General features: G+C 48.7%; 1 protein-coding gene across 3 annotated transcripts in view; it reads left to right on the plus strand.

Annotated features, from left to right (window-relative positions):
* Fhip1a (FHF complex subunit HOOK interacting protein 1A) overlaps window positions 1-17438 on the plus strand; it is a 208526-nt gene that overhangs the window by 188114 nt on the left and 2974 nt on the right. For all 3 annotated transcript variants that reach the window (XM_038348346.1, XM_038348344.1, XM_038348345.1), the window contains 4 exons: window positions 3486-3676; window positions 5340-6494; window positions 13493-13671; window positions 14000-14138. In XM_038348346.1, coding sequence (XP_038204274.1) covers window positions 3486-3676; window positions 5340-6494; window positions 13493-13671; window positions 14000-14138 — 1664 coding nt within the window. The remainder of the gene's footprint in view (window positions 1-3485; window positions 3677-5339; window positions 6495-13492; window positions 13672-13999; window positions 14139-17438) is intronic.

Below are 17438 nucleotides of genomic sequence, written 5' to 3' on the forward strand. Positions count from 1 at the left end.
TCTTCCAAACTTTAGGTCATTGTTTTTGGTGAAAGGTTGTAGAGGGTTGAGGACGTAATGAAAACGTTGTGTGTAAATGTAATATACACAGCATTTTTCACTCCTGGGATATTGGGAAATGATGTAGTCTGAACTAAGTTCCAAGACAGGATTTCTTAACCTGTGAGCTGGTGTAGGGGTGAAGACCTGCAATCCCCGGACTCAGGAAGCTGAAGTGGGGGGAAGACGAATTTGAGGCCACCCTGAGAAACATAGCACTTCAGCTAGTCAATTAACACAACATGGATCTGTAATTACTACTTTCTGAATTTAAATAAAATCTCCAAACAAAATTACATACCATATAGTCAAAAGATGATTTAATAAAAAATACCTATACTAAATGCTTACTTGATTTTTCTGTTAGCAACCACATGATCTTGCTATTTATCATTTGAGAAGCTTTTAGCATATATTGTGATCCCAACCATTGTCTCAAAAAGATGAAAGGGCACAGGCTAGGGTATGGTGTGTCTTCTTACCCTTGTCAGAACAACAGTGCTGGGAACCCTTGGGGGGTTGTTCAGAGGGGTGTCTGTCTGTCCCCTTGGAGGGTTGTTCAGAGGGGTGTCTGTCTGTCCCCTTGGGGGGTTATTCAGAGGGGTGTCTGTCTGTCCCCTTGGGGGTTTGTTCACAGGGGTGTCTGTCCCCTTGGGGGGTTGTTCACAGGGCTGTCTGTCCCCATTTCCACTCCTGTTTTACACATGGGGACCTCCCTTCATTGGATTTATTCAACAGGACATTCTCAGCTTCTGCTGAGAACAGGTCTTTTTAAGTTGTACATTGTCAACTCTTCTAAAAGAATTTCAAGGCATTCGCTGGGTGGTATTTGATAAATAGCTGTGTTAGCTTTGATCCTCTGTTCTATTTTTTAAAATACTTCAAACAAAGAGTAGAAGCATGTTTATTAGTTTAAGTCATGAAAGATGACTGGTTTGAGCTGCAGACAGGCATTGGGTTCATGCAGTCTGTAAAAACACTGTTGATTCTATGAATAATTAATGGACCAAGTACAGATACAGTAACTCCCCTGTACGCTGCATTGCTGTAGGCCTTTCTGGCCTGGAGAAGAGTTCACATCAGCGCTGTGGGGTACTTTTTCCTGCCTCCATCCTTGAACTTCTATCAGACCTTGGCCCTCTGGGAAACAGCAGCCATTACCTCACCAAGTGAGAGCTCTTATGAGCATTCACAGACATGTCTTTCTCCTGCCGTTATCACGTGGTGTCTGCTATGGTAGCTTCCGCTGCCTTACTTCCCTTGCATCCTGGCCCCTGGCTGGCTGTTGCCTTCCCCTGCTCTGCTCCTTACCCAGCTGCCCCCAGTCGTCCCATCCTTAATTGCCTTGAGGAGCTGGGGCAGCTGGATTACCTGTGATGCTCTGAGTTCCAGCTGGGCTATGTTCAGACAGAGGGGGGAAATGTCTCTCGTCACCCCGATTACTAAGACATCTCAGTTCTCAGAGCCCCTTTGAGAAAGGATGTCCTTATTTTCCACCTACCACCCATCCTTCCTCCTGTAAGGCTCGGACACAGGTCTCCAAGGAGTCTGAACGAACCCATCTTCTTCCCGGTACTTCCTTCCCACCCTGCTCCTCTTTCTCCTTGTTGCTTCCAAGAAACGGCTTATGAAAGTAGACGCTGCCACACCAGAGGTCTGGCTCTTTATAAACAGCAGTATGTGTACCCATGAGGGTGGAGGGAGCGAGGAAAGAGACTCTCTTACCTAGCTACACTAGAAATTTAAAGTACTAGAGAAATGGTTTGATTCGGGGAGAGCGGCAAGTGTGTGTTTCAGACTCTGAGAGTGCTCTTGAAGTGACCACTTAGAGTGGATGGAGGGGATTGAATGTTTCTCTCCTCGACTGAATGTTTCTCTCCTCGACTCGGGCTCTGTGCAGCAGATGGGCCATTAGAACAAACAGGTCTCTTCATTGGGATCAGCGGGAGATGTGGGAACCAGTCCACGATTATAGGTCCCTCGACACACCCTGTGAGTTGTGCATCTCATCTTGTTCATGGGACCCTTAACCACAGCTTGTTTTCCTCTGTCCCGCCTCTTTCTCAGGAGCCAAGTGGGAAGTCGAAAACCTTCTGGTTTACTGAAAGGTTGTAGCTGCTCAGATGAGGGCTTATGTTGGGGAATTTTATTTTTAAGTGTGTTGCTTTTGTCTATGCTGTGTTTGTTTGACTCTGTGAAGCTGTGACTCTGCCTGTCTAAAACACCTACTGGTCAAATAAAGAGCTGAATGGCCAATAGCGAGGCAGGAGCAAGGACAGGTGGGGCTGGCAGACAGAGAGGATAAACAGAAGGAGAAACAAGGAAAAGAAGACCAACAAGAGAACAGGGAGGAGGACATCGGAGACGAGCCACCCAGCCACTGACGTCAGTGCCAACCACGGAGTAAGAAGGAAAGTAAGATATACAGAAATAAAGAAAGGAAAGAGTTGTGATAATTAGTTAAGAAAAGCTGGCAAGAAACAAGACAAGCTAAGGCTAGGTGTTCGTAACTAAGAACATGCTTCCACGTGTGATTTACTTTGGAGCTGGGTGGTGGGCCACCCAAAAGCCAAGAGTAAACCATCGCACAACAAACCTGGGCTACTGTAAAATTGTCTCTGGCTTCAGGTCCTTCAACCCACTTGGTTCATCCTTGCTGAAATGAATGGTGTGGTGTTTCCCCATTAGAACGGGCAGCCACTGAAGCCACCCCGTCTGCCCGCAGAGCTCAGTCATGTGCTCAGGTGCATCTGACAGACGATCGGCTCTTCTCCAAGTTCATGTGCACACCAAGATGCTTTCAGCCGCCAGCCGACCTTTGCACGGGGAACCAGGGCTCCCCACTGAGCTCTGAGCACCATTTTCCCTCCTGGCAGAGAGAGCAGAACCTGTGGTGGGGTTTGCCACCTTCCCTTGGTGCCTGTTATGAGTCAGAGTTTTAGGAATAGAAAGACAAACTATTGAAGCAGTCTTCGCTCTGGTAGCACACATATTGAGGAGGTAGATTAGAGACACTTGTGATGATGCAAAGTTAATAATGCTCCCATGCTCACACGATGGAGGGAAGAGGAGGGCTCTCCCTTGGAGTAAGGAACAGGGGCGCCTCCCCAGAGAATGTGGTGCTTCCACTACAAGGAGCTGTCGGCAGAGAAGAGGGAAACCTCATTCCAGACGGAGGTCACGGTGGGTTTAAAAGCATAGGGATAAAGAGGAAAATGAGTTGGTACTGGAGAGGTCTGTCAGACAGTTCTGCCAGAAGGAAGAAGCCCTTGGTGGGTTTTCAAGCAAGGGCGTGAATAACCAGAGTCTAGTGTGCCGGGCGGCCTGAGGGTGGGAGGGGAATCTGCCCTGCTCATGACTAGTTCCAATCGTGTTTTATGGTGTCATCTGTGTCATGGTTTTACGGCATTGCAGAGACACTGAATGCTGGATCATTGTCATTTCAGGTATCTGATCCCGTGCAATCACATGATGCTGAGCCAAAGGTGGGCTGTGAAGGAAAGAGACTGTTACTCCATGTCTGCGGCCAAGCTGCTTGCCTTGACCCCCGTCTGCTGTGCCAGCGGCATCACCCTGACACTTGGGAACCAAGAAAGGGATTATATTCTCTGGTCAAAGTGCATGCATGATGGCTCAGGTGGGAACGTGTTGGGAATGATCTTTAAGCATGATACCGTATTCCTCTATCTTGGTATGATGGCATGATGTGTCAGGGAGTCGTTGGAGCCTTTTCCTGCTTCACATGGAGTTACAGATCAATGTAGGATCATTGGCGTCCACACCAATGAAAGCACTTACAGTATCTAGATGTTTAAGGCATGGTGCACGGCGTATTTCCCTCCACGTCCGAGTCTTTTCTAGACATTCCGTTTGCGTGGAAGTCACAAATGTAAATGCAGGTGTTTTCACAACTATTTCAGGGCTGATGTTGGAACTTGTAGCATGAAGTCAGCTGCTTTTAAACACGCGAGGCCTCAGGTTGAAATGACTGCTGTGATTGGCTGTCACGGGGCTTCAGGAGACCGTCTGATAGGCGGCAGAATCCTGATTGTTGCCAGCGAGGTGCAGCGGGTTCACTGCCCTTCCTAGAAACCTAGGATTTTCCTCCCAGAAAACCTGGTTCTCAGACTCACGAGCCACCAGCCTTTACTCTGTTATCAAAATCAGAACACTTTAAAATTATCGTACCCTGTGGCGGGCACCACACTGTCATCCCCTGGTCTGCGAAAGGGGCCCTCATCAGCTCCTGTTTCTCTGATGACTAACATTGTCACCAGGGAAGTCAGGATTCCCTCCTTTCCAGTTCCTAGTCTTGTCAATACATGAATTTAGAAATGGATCCAAAGGAAACTCAAACACAATTTTATTGGCATTTGAGAGAGAAGCACCAGGACAGGCAAGCTGTGAGTCTTGGCAGATGCTGGGAAGAGGAAGAGAGAGGCCATGCTTCATGCCCTCCACGTTAGGGTCCAAGCAAACGGGCAGATTCTGCAGTAGCTGAGGACAGGCAGTGGCTGGCACAGGGGTGATGGAAGTGAGGTCTACAGAGGAAGAGAGAGGAGCCTAGAGAACCAGGGAAAGTGGACCTAGGTTTTGGGCCAGTGTCGAAAAGAAAAAGAGACAGAAAAGAAGGAATATTAGTTCTCTGAGTACTTCAGCAAAGCTGGTACGCTCCATAGCAGAGGCCCTGTAAGAGGCTGCACGAGGGAGGGGCTTTTGGGAGGGGGGAGTGCATTATCTCTTTTAGAGGATAATTATTCTTCCCATCCTCTTAGTACATCTTCAAGTGAATCAGCTTTTCTGCGGGACAGACTCTAGACCAGGTGATTGACGGGCCCAGTGATTGACAGGCCCAGCTAGGTTAACTCTTAAGGGAGGAAACAATAGTATTTAAAGCCCTGATGTCTGGAGCAGGTCAGAATTTTGTCTCCACGGGATCGGCACTTGAATTTTGATCAGGAGACCTGAGGAGTGAACAAGCTGGTGCCTACCTCTCTGGTGTTGCGAGGAAATGCGAGGTGGGATCCAAGCTGACCTAGAGGGAGGGGGTCATCTGCATGGGCCTCTAAGGCTGTCTAGTTACCTCACAGGATTACCTAACCATTTTCTGTTGGCTGCAGCCTGGCCATTTTGGCTTTATGTCTCCCGTGAGAGTGGAGGTGCCTGTCACTGTCTCTCCCGCTTAATTCAGTTTCTGTTATCAGAAATAATAGAACCAGTCAATGCTAGACTTAAACTGGTACCAGTTCTCCAACTCATCCCCACATCTTTTCCCGATGGCTGTTTTTTTTTCTACACAGGGCCCGAGCAACAGTTGCTGCCAGAAGCACCCTGCCCACCTTCTCCAACCACCCCACTTTCCCCTCCTGCCCCAGCAGCCTGCATTGTGGAGTATGGGAAGACCCTGGACATCAGCTACCTGCAGTACCTGTGGGAGGCCCACACCAACATCCTCCACTGTATGAGGGACTGCAGGGTGTGGTCAGCCCTCTATGATGGGGACTCGCCTGACCCTGAGACCTTTCTGCAGAGTCTGCCAGAGGAGAGCCGAGAAGGCTCAGCCCACCCAGAGGCCAGACTCCCTCAGCAGCACGCCAGGACAGCAGGGCAGGTGAAGGACAAGAACCAGTCGGAGCTGGAATGGGACGACAGCTACGACACCGGTATCTCGTCTGGGGCCGACGTGGGTTCTCCTGGGCCTTACGACGAGGTGGAGACTCCAGCCCCACCAGCACCCGTGGAGCCCCCCAAACACATCCAAGAGATGAAGAAGAACGCCACCCTCCTCTTCAAAGGGCCCTACATAGAAGAGTCGGACTTCCAGGACGATGTGATGGTGTACAGGCTGTGCGCGGAGAAGGACGCCGAGGACACCAGGGAGCCTCTGGGGGTCACGGCCGACCACCCGGCTGACCCACCGGCCGAGGCCCAGCCTGAGGCCCAGCCCAAGGCCCAGCCCGAACAAGCCCAGAGTCCCCCCGTGAGCAATGGACCTCTCTTTAGCCCCGATCCTGAGGCAGAGCCGCAACCCAGCCGGGAGAGTTCAGACCTGTGTCAGGACGTGTTCTCAGAAGCCACGCAAGAGCGTGACGCGGATGCAGCTTTGGACTCAAACTCGGAATCGATAGTCCCCGCATCTGAGGCAGAAGTCCAGTCAGACCTGCCGGACGCCAACACAGAGAGTGATTTCATTGCACAGTACGACCAGATCATTCAAGAGCTGGATTCTGGCCCCGAGGGCTTGATGGGCCACAGCATCGCCACGTCTGACCCCCTGCTTCTTACAAACCAGGACGAGAGGCGAGAGGAAGGCAGAGAAGAGGAAGAGGATGACTTCGACTCCCTCATGGCAGCAACTCCTGCTGTGGAGACTGTGCCTTCCCCGTTTGGTGTCAGAGAGGACACGGCCTTGTCCGGTCGCCATCCCGCGAGGACTCAAAGCGCCCCGTTCACAGGTGACAGCCTTAAGTTGCTTTGTGGTTTCAGCTTGTGCTCTGGCAAGAAGAAAGTGAGGGTGGGAAGGGTAAGGCATGTCTGTCTGTCCCGCGGGAGTGAAGTGTCTTTGCAGGGAGTGGCGGGGCAGTCTGGTTTGACCATTCCTACTGGGATGGATTCGTTTGTTTAGCAAGTCAAGGCTAAAGCTAAGGTTGTGTTCTGTATAAACTTCTCCCGATGTTCATGATAGAGTAATAGGTCTGCCTGGACCACGTAAGAATCTTTATCTGAAGCTGCATTTCCTTGAATCCACAATGTTATTTTCCTTAGCATGTACTCGTATGCGCATTGTTAAAAACATATATTTTGCTATTAGAGGGCATGTTTGTTCTGTGCTCTGTCCCCAGTGGCCAAGAAGTGACATCATGCTTTGAAACACTTGCAGGATGGCAGTCGTGTGAGAAGGCCATTTCTGTTAGTTGGGTTTTTGCCCTAAAGGAAAGGTTTAACACCTCAGAATAAGACGAGATCCACACATGCATTAACCACTTTCCCAAACGCACGCATTCCGGGGAGAAAACTGCCAGCAAGGAGGAGAGTCTGTGTTAGAGGCCAAGGCTAGGAGAGGATCTAAGACGAGAGGATCAGCCGAGGAAGTATGACAGAAAACATCATTAACTGTTAAGCAGAAAAGTCTGAATCGACCCATAGTAGCACAGAGGGAATTCCCACCATAAGCACTCAGTGTTCCCAGGAAGGTTGGAGTGGGCGGTGTGGGAACAGCAGTCCTGGAAGAAGCTGGTGACGCCACAGAGGGACAGGCAGTGGCCTCTGAGTCACATTCTGGGTGTCCTGACTCTTAATACTTGCCACATGCCCCCACAGCCCCTGTGAGGACAGACAGGTAGGAAGGGTACTACTGTTATTCTATCTAGAGGCCTCTCAGAATCAGTTGAGAATTGTCCTTCCTGGGCAGTGGGGGAGTAGCCTGAGGAGGAAGGACATTGTCTCCACCTTCCAGGATCCCCATAGACAGATGAAAATACAAACAGATTGCCTTCCAGCCCAGTCACAGAGATCTGTGAATTCAAGGGGGCTCCCTACTCTTCTACCCCAATATTTATTCATTTACTTACTGATGCCTGAAGATGTATTTAAATAGGGAGAAAGCTTTTAATTCCAAAATTATCAGGCTTGAGCTTCTAGCTGAGATAACATTTCAGTGTGAAAAATTTTTAATTAAAATTCAACCAATCAGTCAATCATAAGTTAGAAGGATTAGATCATCTTAGGTTTCCCAGTTGATGGGGAGGGCACAGAGTTGGGGGAGCTAAATCAGGGAAAGGGGTCAGAGTAAGCTGCCTGTCCTCTTGACGTACCCAGCAGGAAGAAGTCCCAACTGTGCCCTGAAACCTTTGTGTGGGACATCAGGACTAAGTCTGGCTAAAGAAGGCTGCCATTTTTAGGGTGCCGGAGTGGTCCCATCCCTGGGAGGTCCATAAATCGAGGGGAGAAATACAGCTTAGGGAACACATAGAAATCAACAACACCTTATCACCAACACCCTTTGTGTGTGTGTCTTCACCTGTCCTTGGCACACACGGCTCACTATAACGAAGGTCTTGCCTTTTCCCTTCCTCGTTTTGGAACTTGTACACACTGTCAGGAAATATCTTTCCATGTGTGAGTTCTGTTGTTTCTGAACCTCCAAGTGTGGGCTGAGGTGTTAGATCACCTTCCCTTCTCCACAAGGATCAGCAGCAGAAATTAATTCTGTTGAGGCGAATTTGCTTCCTAGAAAAATCATAGTATTCCACTTTTTAAATTTCATTTATTCATTAATACACTTTTTATTGATCCTGTAGTATTTGGTGAGCTCTATGCATTGGACCTAAAGTCAAAAAATATATTAAAAGAATATACAATTGTTCCAAAGACACCAGCAAAGAGGAGGGGTATCAGTCATCGTGTTCCAGATCAGAAGAAGCCCAGTGGAGGGGGAGGCAACGTCACAGAACGGGTTCTGGGGGTGAGTGGGGGAGGGAAGCAGGGTTGTGAGGCATTTCCTGGGGACACAAGATCAAAAGTCTGTTTATCCTAGACAGGGCACTAAGGACAGACAAAAGAAACAAATGTATCAAAGTCTAGAGTATTGAACAATGGGGTTGCTGGGGCTCCTTGCATGAGCATGAAGGGTTACTTATAAAAGCAATGGGTGACTGAGGAATCTGCACCATTGAAAATCCCATCCCAGCATGGGTGGTGACTCATATACCTGCATCCCTGGAGGTGCAGCATGATCTGCAGCAGCTGTACCAGAGTCTGCTCTCCCCAGCAATCAGGCTCATGAGTTTTCTGAGCCCTGTGACTTCTGTTAGCTTCTAAGCCTTAGGAGCATTCATCCCAGAAGGGAATGGCTGGCAGTAAGCTGGCGCTGCAAACAGAGGTGAAGAGTAGGGGTCTCTATGTCTCTACGGCAAGGCGGGAGAGGAAGCCCAGGAGCCGCTGGTCCCTGCTGGGAGAGAGATGAAGAAGGGGCAGCCTTGTGCTCCTGGACAGAGCATTAAAGCTGGACTGCAGCCTGACTGGATCTGAAGGAGCCTGAATAGTGGCATGGAGAATAGGGTGGGGAGAGGTGGTGTCAGGAGGAACATGGGAAATACGTCACTGCATTAGAATTTAGGCTGTGCCCTCGCCTTGACCTGGTAATGCTGTTTCTAGAGCCATTTCCACAACCGTATTCATACTTCTGTGCCACCCATTCAGCCATGTATATACACATACATGTGTACATATATATGTGTGCATACACCTGGGAATCAAGATAATATGCTGACTAACAGCCCTAGAAACAGATGGTACAAACTGACACCCTAACGCCTTTATTTCCGAGTTGCGTATATTTAGCATTCTGCCTTATCTTTAAGTGGGATAAATAATTAGCATACTTACTTAGGGTGATTTTACCAAGTGAAGCAGGTACAGGAAAAGTACATGGAACTCTGGTGTCTTTATAGAATGTGCTTAATAAATATTTTCAACAATAATTCAGACGTTACTCTATCATATAAATATACTATTTCTGTAATATACTAGAGTCTCTAACAAGGGTTTCTTCTAGTCGGTGACCTGTTTTTCACTTTGCAGCTTTATACTGTTTTGAAGATGTGCATGTGTTTATGTATGTGTGTCATTTTAATCTCTGTTAAAACAGAAAGATTGTTGCTAGAGTCCAGACAGGATGTGCAAGAACTGTGCCTAAGGCAGAGATACGGAGGTGGAAGGGTAAATGCAGATGACTGTGCACACCACATACATACACACCCACCACATACATATGCGCACATACATACCACATACACACATACACACACCCACCACATACATATGCGCACATACATACCACATACACACATACACACACCCACCACATACATATGCGCACATACATACCACATACACACATACACACACCCACCACATACATATGCGCACATACATACCACATACACACACCCACCACATACATATGCGCACATACATACCACATACACACACCCACCACATACATATGCGCACATAAATACCACATACACACACCCACCACATACATATGCGCACATACATACCACATACACACATACACACACCCACCACATACATATGCGCACATACATACCACATACACACACCCACCACATACATATGCGCACATACATACCACATACACACATACACACACACCACATACATATGCGCACATACATACCACATACACACATACACACACCCACCACATACATATGCGCACATACATACCACATACACACATACACACACCCACCACATACATATGCGCACATACATACCACATACACACATACACACACCCACCACATACATATGCGCACATACATACCACAAACACACACCCACCACATACATATGCGCACATACATACCACATACACACATACACACACCCACCACATACATATGCGCACATACATACCACATACACACATACACACACCCACCACATACATATGCGCACATACATACCACATACACACACCCACCCCACATACACACACCCATCATGCACATATGCACACACATGCCACATATTCACACACCACATACACACACCCACCACATACATATGCGCACATACATACCACATACACACACACACCACACATACACACACCCACCACATACATATGCGCACATACATACCACATACATACACACACCCATCATGCACATATGCACACACATACCACATATTCACACACCACATACACACACCCATCATGCACATATGCACACACATGCCACATATTCACACACCACATACACACACGCACATTCAGACGTTTCTCAGGTTGGATTTGTGAACAGAGCTGAGTCACAGAATCAATGACAAGTTGTTTTCAGAATTGAGAAAAGTGAGAACAGACTTGCTATAGGCAAGGGACTGAGCATTTGAAGGGAAAGACGGAAATGCTAGGAAGGGCAGTGAGGTCCCAGTCTTTCTGAAGATTTAGCTATTCTTTAGGTGTTCTCTTCATCACCTTTGTGGGGCTGTGATAAAATGTCCGAGGTCGCCACATTTATTTTGGCTCACTGTTTCAGGGGACTCAGTCCGTTCACTCAGCCCCATTGCCTTTGGTCCCATGATAAGACTGCACAGCATGGTATGTTGTATGTGGCCCAGGAGCTTCCCATCTCATGGTATCATGGGAGCAAAAAAAGAATAAGATCAGGCACCCAGAATCCTCCTCAAGGGTAGACCCCTGGTGACCCAATTTCCTTCTACTAGGCTCCTCTTCCCAATGTTCCACCATTTTATAGTGCCATGGGGTGGGGGGGACAACCAAGCCCTCAATAATACATGGGCCTTTGGGGGATATTCACGATCCAAGCTAGCAGGTGAGGAGCTCATTGTCCCCCCAGGGATAGAGGGAAAAGTATTTTCTCTCCACTCCCACCGTTTCCTGTGGCTGAGGGTACCGCAGTCTTCTCCTTTTCAGATGCTTATGGTTCCCCTGGCAACTGCTTATTGCTAAGCAGCTTTCTTTGATGTGCTAGAAACCAGCTAAGAATAAAGTCGGCATTCAGAGTTTAATGTATATATTTTATTGCTCATGCCTAAGGACGTGAAGTTAGCATCACTGATGGATCACAGTGGCAGTCTGCTGATCTTGACTGCATGCACCATCACTCCGGTGGGGCACTAATGGCACAACCTCATTTTCCACCATGCATGGGATTTAAGCTCTCTCAGTCCCCCTTGTAGTGATGGGTTTATACATGTCTACCCTTGTCACTGATGGCCAGCAATATTCATGTCTGTAGGTAAGGTGGCTAGATGCAGACAAGAATATTCTGGGGTCAGTGAAAGTAAGACAGACACATTGGGAACATGTTTTGTTGAAGGTTCAACCTATTTATGTCTTTACTAAACAGATTTCTTTTTTCATATGGAAGGAAACATAAGGAACCAGAGATGTCAGCAGCTGGGGATACAGTGAGGGTATGACAGACAGACAGACAGACAGGGAAAACTGGTCCAGAGTAGAAGAGGGTAAGGAAATCAATTAAGAAAGACAGAAGTGTGCTGTGTTGACTTAAAAACCCTAGTGACATCTCTGGGGTTCTTAAAGGGACTTTCAAACTGAGATTCCAGTCTGTGGGGTTTCTGGGTACGTTTGGTAAATCCCCCTCATGTTTGTTTGGCAAGATTCTCCAAGGCTCATCACTCCCCTTAGGGTTCATCACCCACTCAGAAAGTGGTAAAGAGTTCTGCTAGCCCTTCCCAGGGACAGTGTGGCACGTGAAGGGATGACCTCCCAGGCAGGGCCTCTTACAGACCCTGACGCAGGATCACTGCCTTGTCCCATTGCTGACCGCTGTCAGTGCTCAGCGTAGCTGTGTGCTCTCACTTCCCAGAGAGCCTGAGTCCTTGTATGGGATTTTGCCCCTAGCGGCTGGCAGACTTCTGCATGAAGCATCTGGAGACGAAGTGTGTTTGTGTTAGACTCACTAATGTTGGCGAAGTCTTCATAAGGCATGTTTATCTATCAAGGGTTATGTGTGCATCTTATAAATATGCCTGGGCTTAGTGGCATCATCAACTGCTCCACTGGGAGAAATACAGAAGTCTCATCAATCTTGCTTAATGGAACACATTTATGGTAAAAATTTAACACATCTTCAAGTAATTTTATTAATTCCAGATTTATTATTTTTTGTTTTTCTTGCCCTCAGTAAGCTAACACATAAACAATATTAACTTGCTACCAACGTAAAGCAGAAACAGCTTCCTTTTGCTAATCGATATGTTTTATAAACTGCTTTTGTAATCCTACGGCTCTGATTTTGAGACCTCTGTGTCACACCAGACCACATTTCCTGAGACAGATCCCTTCTCTCTCTCTGGTCTGAAATAGGAAATGCAGATACTGGGTTGTCAGAATAGTCAGGTCTCCACCCAGGGCTCTGCACTCACCACTGTCTCCTCTTCCCACTCTTCCGTGCTCTGACACTGAGACACAGTCTCTCTCAGGTGTGTGGATAGGGCAGACAGTCCCTGGTCACACCTTGATATTTGGTTAACTCTGCTCAAACATGTGTGGTCCACTAACACGGAGACTTGTGGCTACGACACTTTCAGTGGTCTCTTACATCTGCACGCAGTCCACAGCACCCAGTGATAGTGAATTTCACATTTTGAACACTGACAGAAAAAAAGAGCCAGTGTGGAAAGGCATTTTTTTAATCTTTAAATATTTATTGCCTGAGCTTTTCAAAGTTCTTTATGGCTTTCAAAGTATTAAGGCGGCTGTAGAGTCAGGATGTCAGCTGTCATTCACAGGGAGAAGCAGATGGGTGTCATCTGTGTTGACATCCTGGACCCAGGGTGGTTTGTGACTGTGGCCCCAGTGATTCTGCAGCTATAAGAAGACTTGTCCCACATTCCCAGCCAGCCCTGACACTGTGTGTCCTCTCTGTAGGTCCATTCATCAGTGTGGTCCTGTCCAAGCTGGAGAACATGCTGGAGAACTCTCTGCATGTCAACTTGCTTCTGATTGGCATTATCACCCAGCTGGCTAGCTACCCCCAGCCACTCCTGCGCTCCTTCCTCCTCAACACCAACATGGTCTTCCAGCCTAGCGTCCGCTCTCTCTACCAGGTATGCTATAGACACACCTGCCCCCTTTCTCTTTCCTTTCCACTCATGATTTTGTTAGTTTTCTTAATTCCCACATCCCAATTAATTTGCTTTCCTTCCCTGTCCTATTAAGCTTATTGTGTCTGTTATTCTAGACAAACTGCAAAGCTTCATTTAGTTTGATGTTCTGAGGGTATCTTACCAAGACCACACACACAGTTAAAAACAAGAAAGCAAGCGTCTGATACTGTAATAATCCTTGTAACGAGGGCTGGACCCAAAAGATACATGGATAACAGAATGGGATTGCGCTGTGGAGCAATAGCATCATTCATGTGTTTTTTGACAGGTCCTTGCTTCTGTGAAAAACAAGATCGAGCAGTTTGCTTCCATGGAGAGAGACTTCCCAGGGCTTCTCCTCCAAGCCCAGCAGTACCTGCTTTTCCGGGTGGACATGTCTGATGTGACCCCTGCACCATTCACCAAAGGTCAGGCAGCTTTCTCCACCTTATCCATCCTAGCCTGCTCCCACTCCCCACATTCTGGGTTGTGTTCGCTGGTTTGTGTCCATCTTAGAGCAAACTGCTTCTCAGATCTGAAGGGCTTCCTGGCCCGCACTGGCCCATACCCTCCCTCGAGGATCTGGCTGGCCATTCATTTTCCTTGTTGAGGTGGTTGGGGGAAGGCGCTGGTGTGAGATGTTGTTAAGCTCCAGTAAATCACAGTACCTGTGGAGCACAGAGAGGCATTATGTGGACTCCTTGGAACCATCCTTTGGCCATCCCTGCCCCGCAGATGCCATCTGTTCTCTTTATTATATTTTCAGAGCATCTTGCACCCAAAAATAAATGTGCTTTAGGACTCTAGGAGGTGGACGCTGTCCCCAGCCTGATTGCTGACAGCGCTTCACTCCCCTGGGGAGGTGTTAGGTGGGTCATGGCAGGACAGAGAGAAGGTGGGTGGCGGGGAGGTGTGGAGGAGGAGAGCTGAGAATAGCTCCGCTGGCCCCTAGGCCTGGCGAGCGCTGCTGCTTGGCTTTGTTTCGGTTCTGGTTACACAAATCTGATGGCCATTGTCTTCTGGTGAGGCCCTGGTGAGCACAGACAAGCACATGTACAATATGGCTGTACCACAGCTGTCCAGGTTGGAACAAGGCTTCCATGGGGCAGGTGAGCAATGAGGAGACTTGGTGAGAGGCAGAAACATAACTCTGGGGGGAAAGTTACACCATTAAAACAAGCTGAAAAGAATCCAGAACTGCAGCGACTGTATCGGGTCTTTATGTGTTTGCTGTTTGATCCTGGTCACTTTGCTTCACTGGGTCTTAATGTTTAGCTAGTTTCAGAGGTGGGGCTCTGGATGAAACCAACGGCCCCCAGCATATTAAGCACACAGTCTGCCACTCAGCAACATCTCCTGCTCTTCCCTTGACTCTTAAAGGAAGGGTTTGCTCATCTCTTCCTGGCTACAGCAGCATCACTGCTTGTGGCGACCGACTGGGCTACAGCAGCAGATTTCAAAAGGTCAGGGTTTAGGTTGTCAGACGTTGGAAGGGGAAGGCAAGGCTGGGGGAGGGCAGGATGTCTGCATTGCGGGAGGATGGAATTCAGGCCCCGAGGGAGCTTGTGCTGTTGTTCACCCAGCGAGAGAATGGGCCTCATTTGCCCTTGTGTTTGACAGGTCACTGTCAGAGCTTAGTGGCTTCAATCATGGCTGTCACTGACTGTGTTTGAGGGCATGGACACGGACCTGGGTGTGTGGATGTACCCTGGACCCAGCGAGCTTAGCTGATCTGACCTGGCCCACGGGGGCACCACCAGCAGGGTGTCTCCGGCCCCACACGTCTGCCTGTTGAGTGGGTGAGAGCATGTCTTACCACTCAACCCGAGTTAGCGCCAGCAACGCACGTGACTAAGGAACTCCAGGACTGAGAGTGGGGTTGTAGCAAATCCCTGGGGCTGAGAGCTCACTCAAGTCCAAGCCTGCTGCTTTGGGTTGGCTAATGTGAGCCTCTGGGTGCTCAGGAAGAGCTGTAAGGAATGGTGGTCTATGCAGTGCACTGGACAGAAGTGGCTTTGTCTCCTGGCTTTAGGTCCATCTTCACTTGTTGTATTAGTTTGTAAGGTGCTTTCCTAGACAGCTTCTACTGCTAAAGAGCACTGTGACGTGGACAGGGATTACAGCGGCTACATCTTGGCACATGAAATGGCAGTCAGAGGTCTGAGGCTCAAGTATCTGAGAGTATTCAGCCTCATACACAGAGACAAGGGGGTACGTGTAAACACACACACAAACACGTATCTACAGGAGACACTACAATGAACTGCAGCCAGCATATGTGGAGTGGGCAGGGCTGATGTCACCTGAACCAGGGCTTGGTCCTGGATCACCTTGATTGGCAGCTGTGGTTAGGGGATGTGTGCCCATGACCTTCTTACCATAGAAGGTCATCACAGTGGTCGGCGGGCATCAATGTTTTTAAGATCCCAACAATCGGGGGATTGATTTGTAGGAAGCGTCTCTTGAGAAGAAAACTTTCCTTTTAATTGGGTTTGTCTTAGTTTGCCTGATGAAACACCACGACCAAAAGCAATCTGGGGCAGAAAGAGTTTATTCCAATCACACTTCCAGATCACAGTCCGTCTTCAAAGGAAGCCAGGGCAGGGGGCTGGAGGTGACGGGGGGCTGCTGCTTACTGCCTTGCTCCTCATGGCTTCCACTCAGGGCCACCAGCCCAGGGATGGCCCTGTCCACAGTGAACTGGGCCCTCCCACATCAGCATCAATCGAGAGAATGCACCACGGGCAAACAGGGTGGGGCATTTTCTCAGTCGAGGTTCCCTATTCCAAGGTGACACAGAAGCAGTCAGCACAGAGCGGCTCATATTTACTTTCTAACGGCTTTTAGGTTAGCCAAGCCACCCTCTCCACCACAGCAGAAATCCAGACCACAGAGTGATAGCTTCCCATCTGATGTCACTGAAGTCTGCTTTCTGCAAGGCACTGAAAGGCCATTTCCTGGTGGCAGGTCAGCTCAGGCCCACCCCAGTGGCTGCTGAGCTGCCTGAAGGATGTCCCTGCAAGTTTCTAGACTCCTCTGCTACTCTTCTGCCTCATGAAGAAAGGTTCTTGGATTCAGGCTGGGCAGATAAACCTTAGCAGGGACACTTCTTCTTCTTTTTTTTTGGTTTTTCGAGACAGGGTTTCTCTGTAGCTTTGGAGCCTGTCCTGGAACTAGCTCTTGTAGACCAGGCTGGCCTCGAACTCACAGAGATCCGCCTGCCTCTGCCTCCCGAGTGCTGGGATTAAAGGCGTGCGCCACCACCGCCCAAGCAGGGACACTTCTAATTCACAAGTCATGCTAGATAAATATCCACAAAAAGCCTGGCTTAGAGGAGGGGCAAGTTTGAGGGAGAGAGAGCTGGAAATGAGGAATGCCAAGCTCTCTGGAGAGGAGTGTGAAGGAATGTGGGTCATTCCCTTCATCGCTCATGGTGCACAGCATTGCTGGTCTCCAGGAATAGACTGGCCCATGAGGGCTTGACGCTGGGAGACACTGAGGCACAGCACAAGTAAAAGAGCAGTGTGTGGCAGGAACCCAGGCAGGGGGGCCTTGAGGGATTGTGGAGCAGCAACGGCATGCATGGGCTGTGGGGAGTTGGCGGCAGCTGAAGTCCTCCGTACGCAGGCCAGTGGCCCCTGTGTATTGGACACCCAGTGGCTTACCCGATCCTCAGAGCATTCCATGAGCTTCTGAAAGTGCAGAGAGGTGGAGCCACTTGCCTGCGT

The sequence above is a fragment of the Arvicola amphibius genome, chromosome 11 (assembly GCF_903992535.2).
Source record: "Arvicola amphibius chromosome 11, mArvAmp1.2, whole genome shotgun sequence".
Taxonomy (NCBI): domain Eukaryota; kingdom Metazoa; phylum Chordata; class Mammalia; order Rodentia; family Cricetidae; genus Arvicola; species Arvicola amphibius.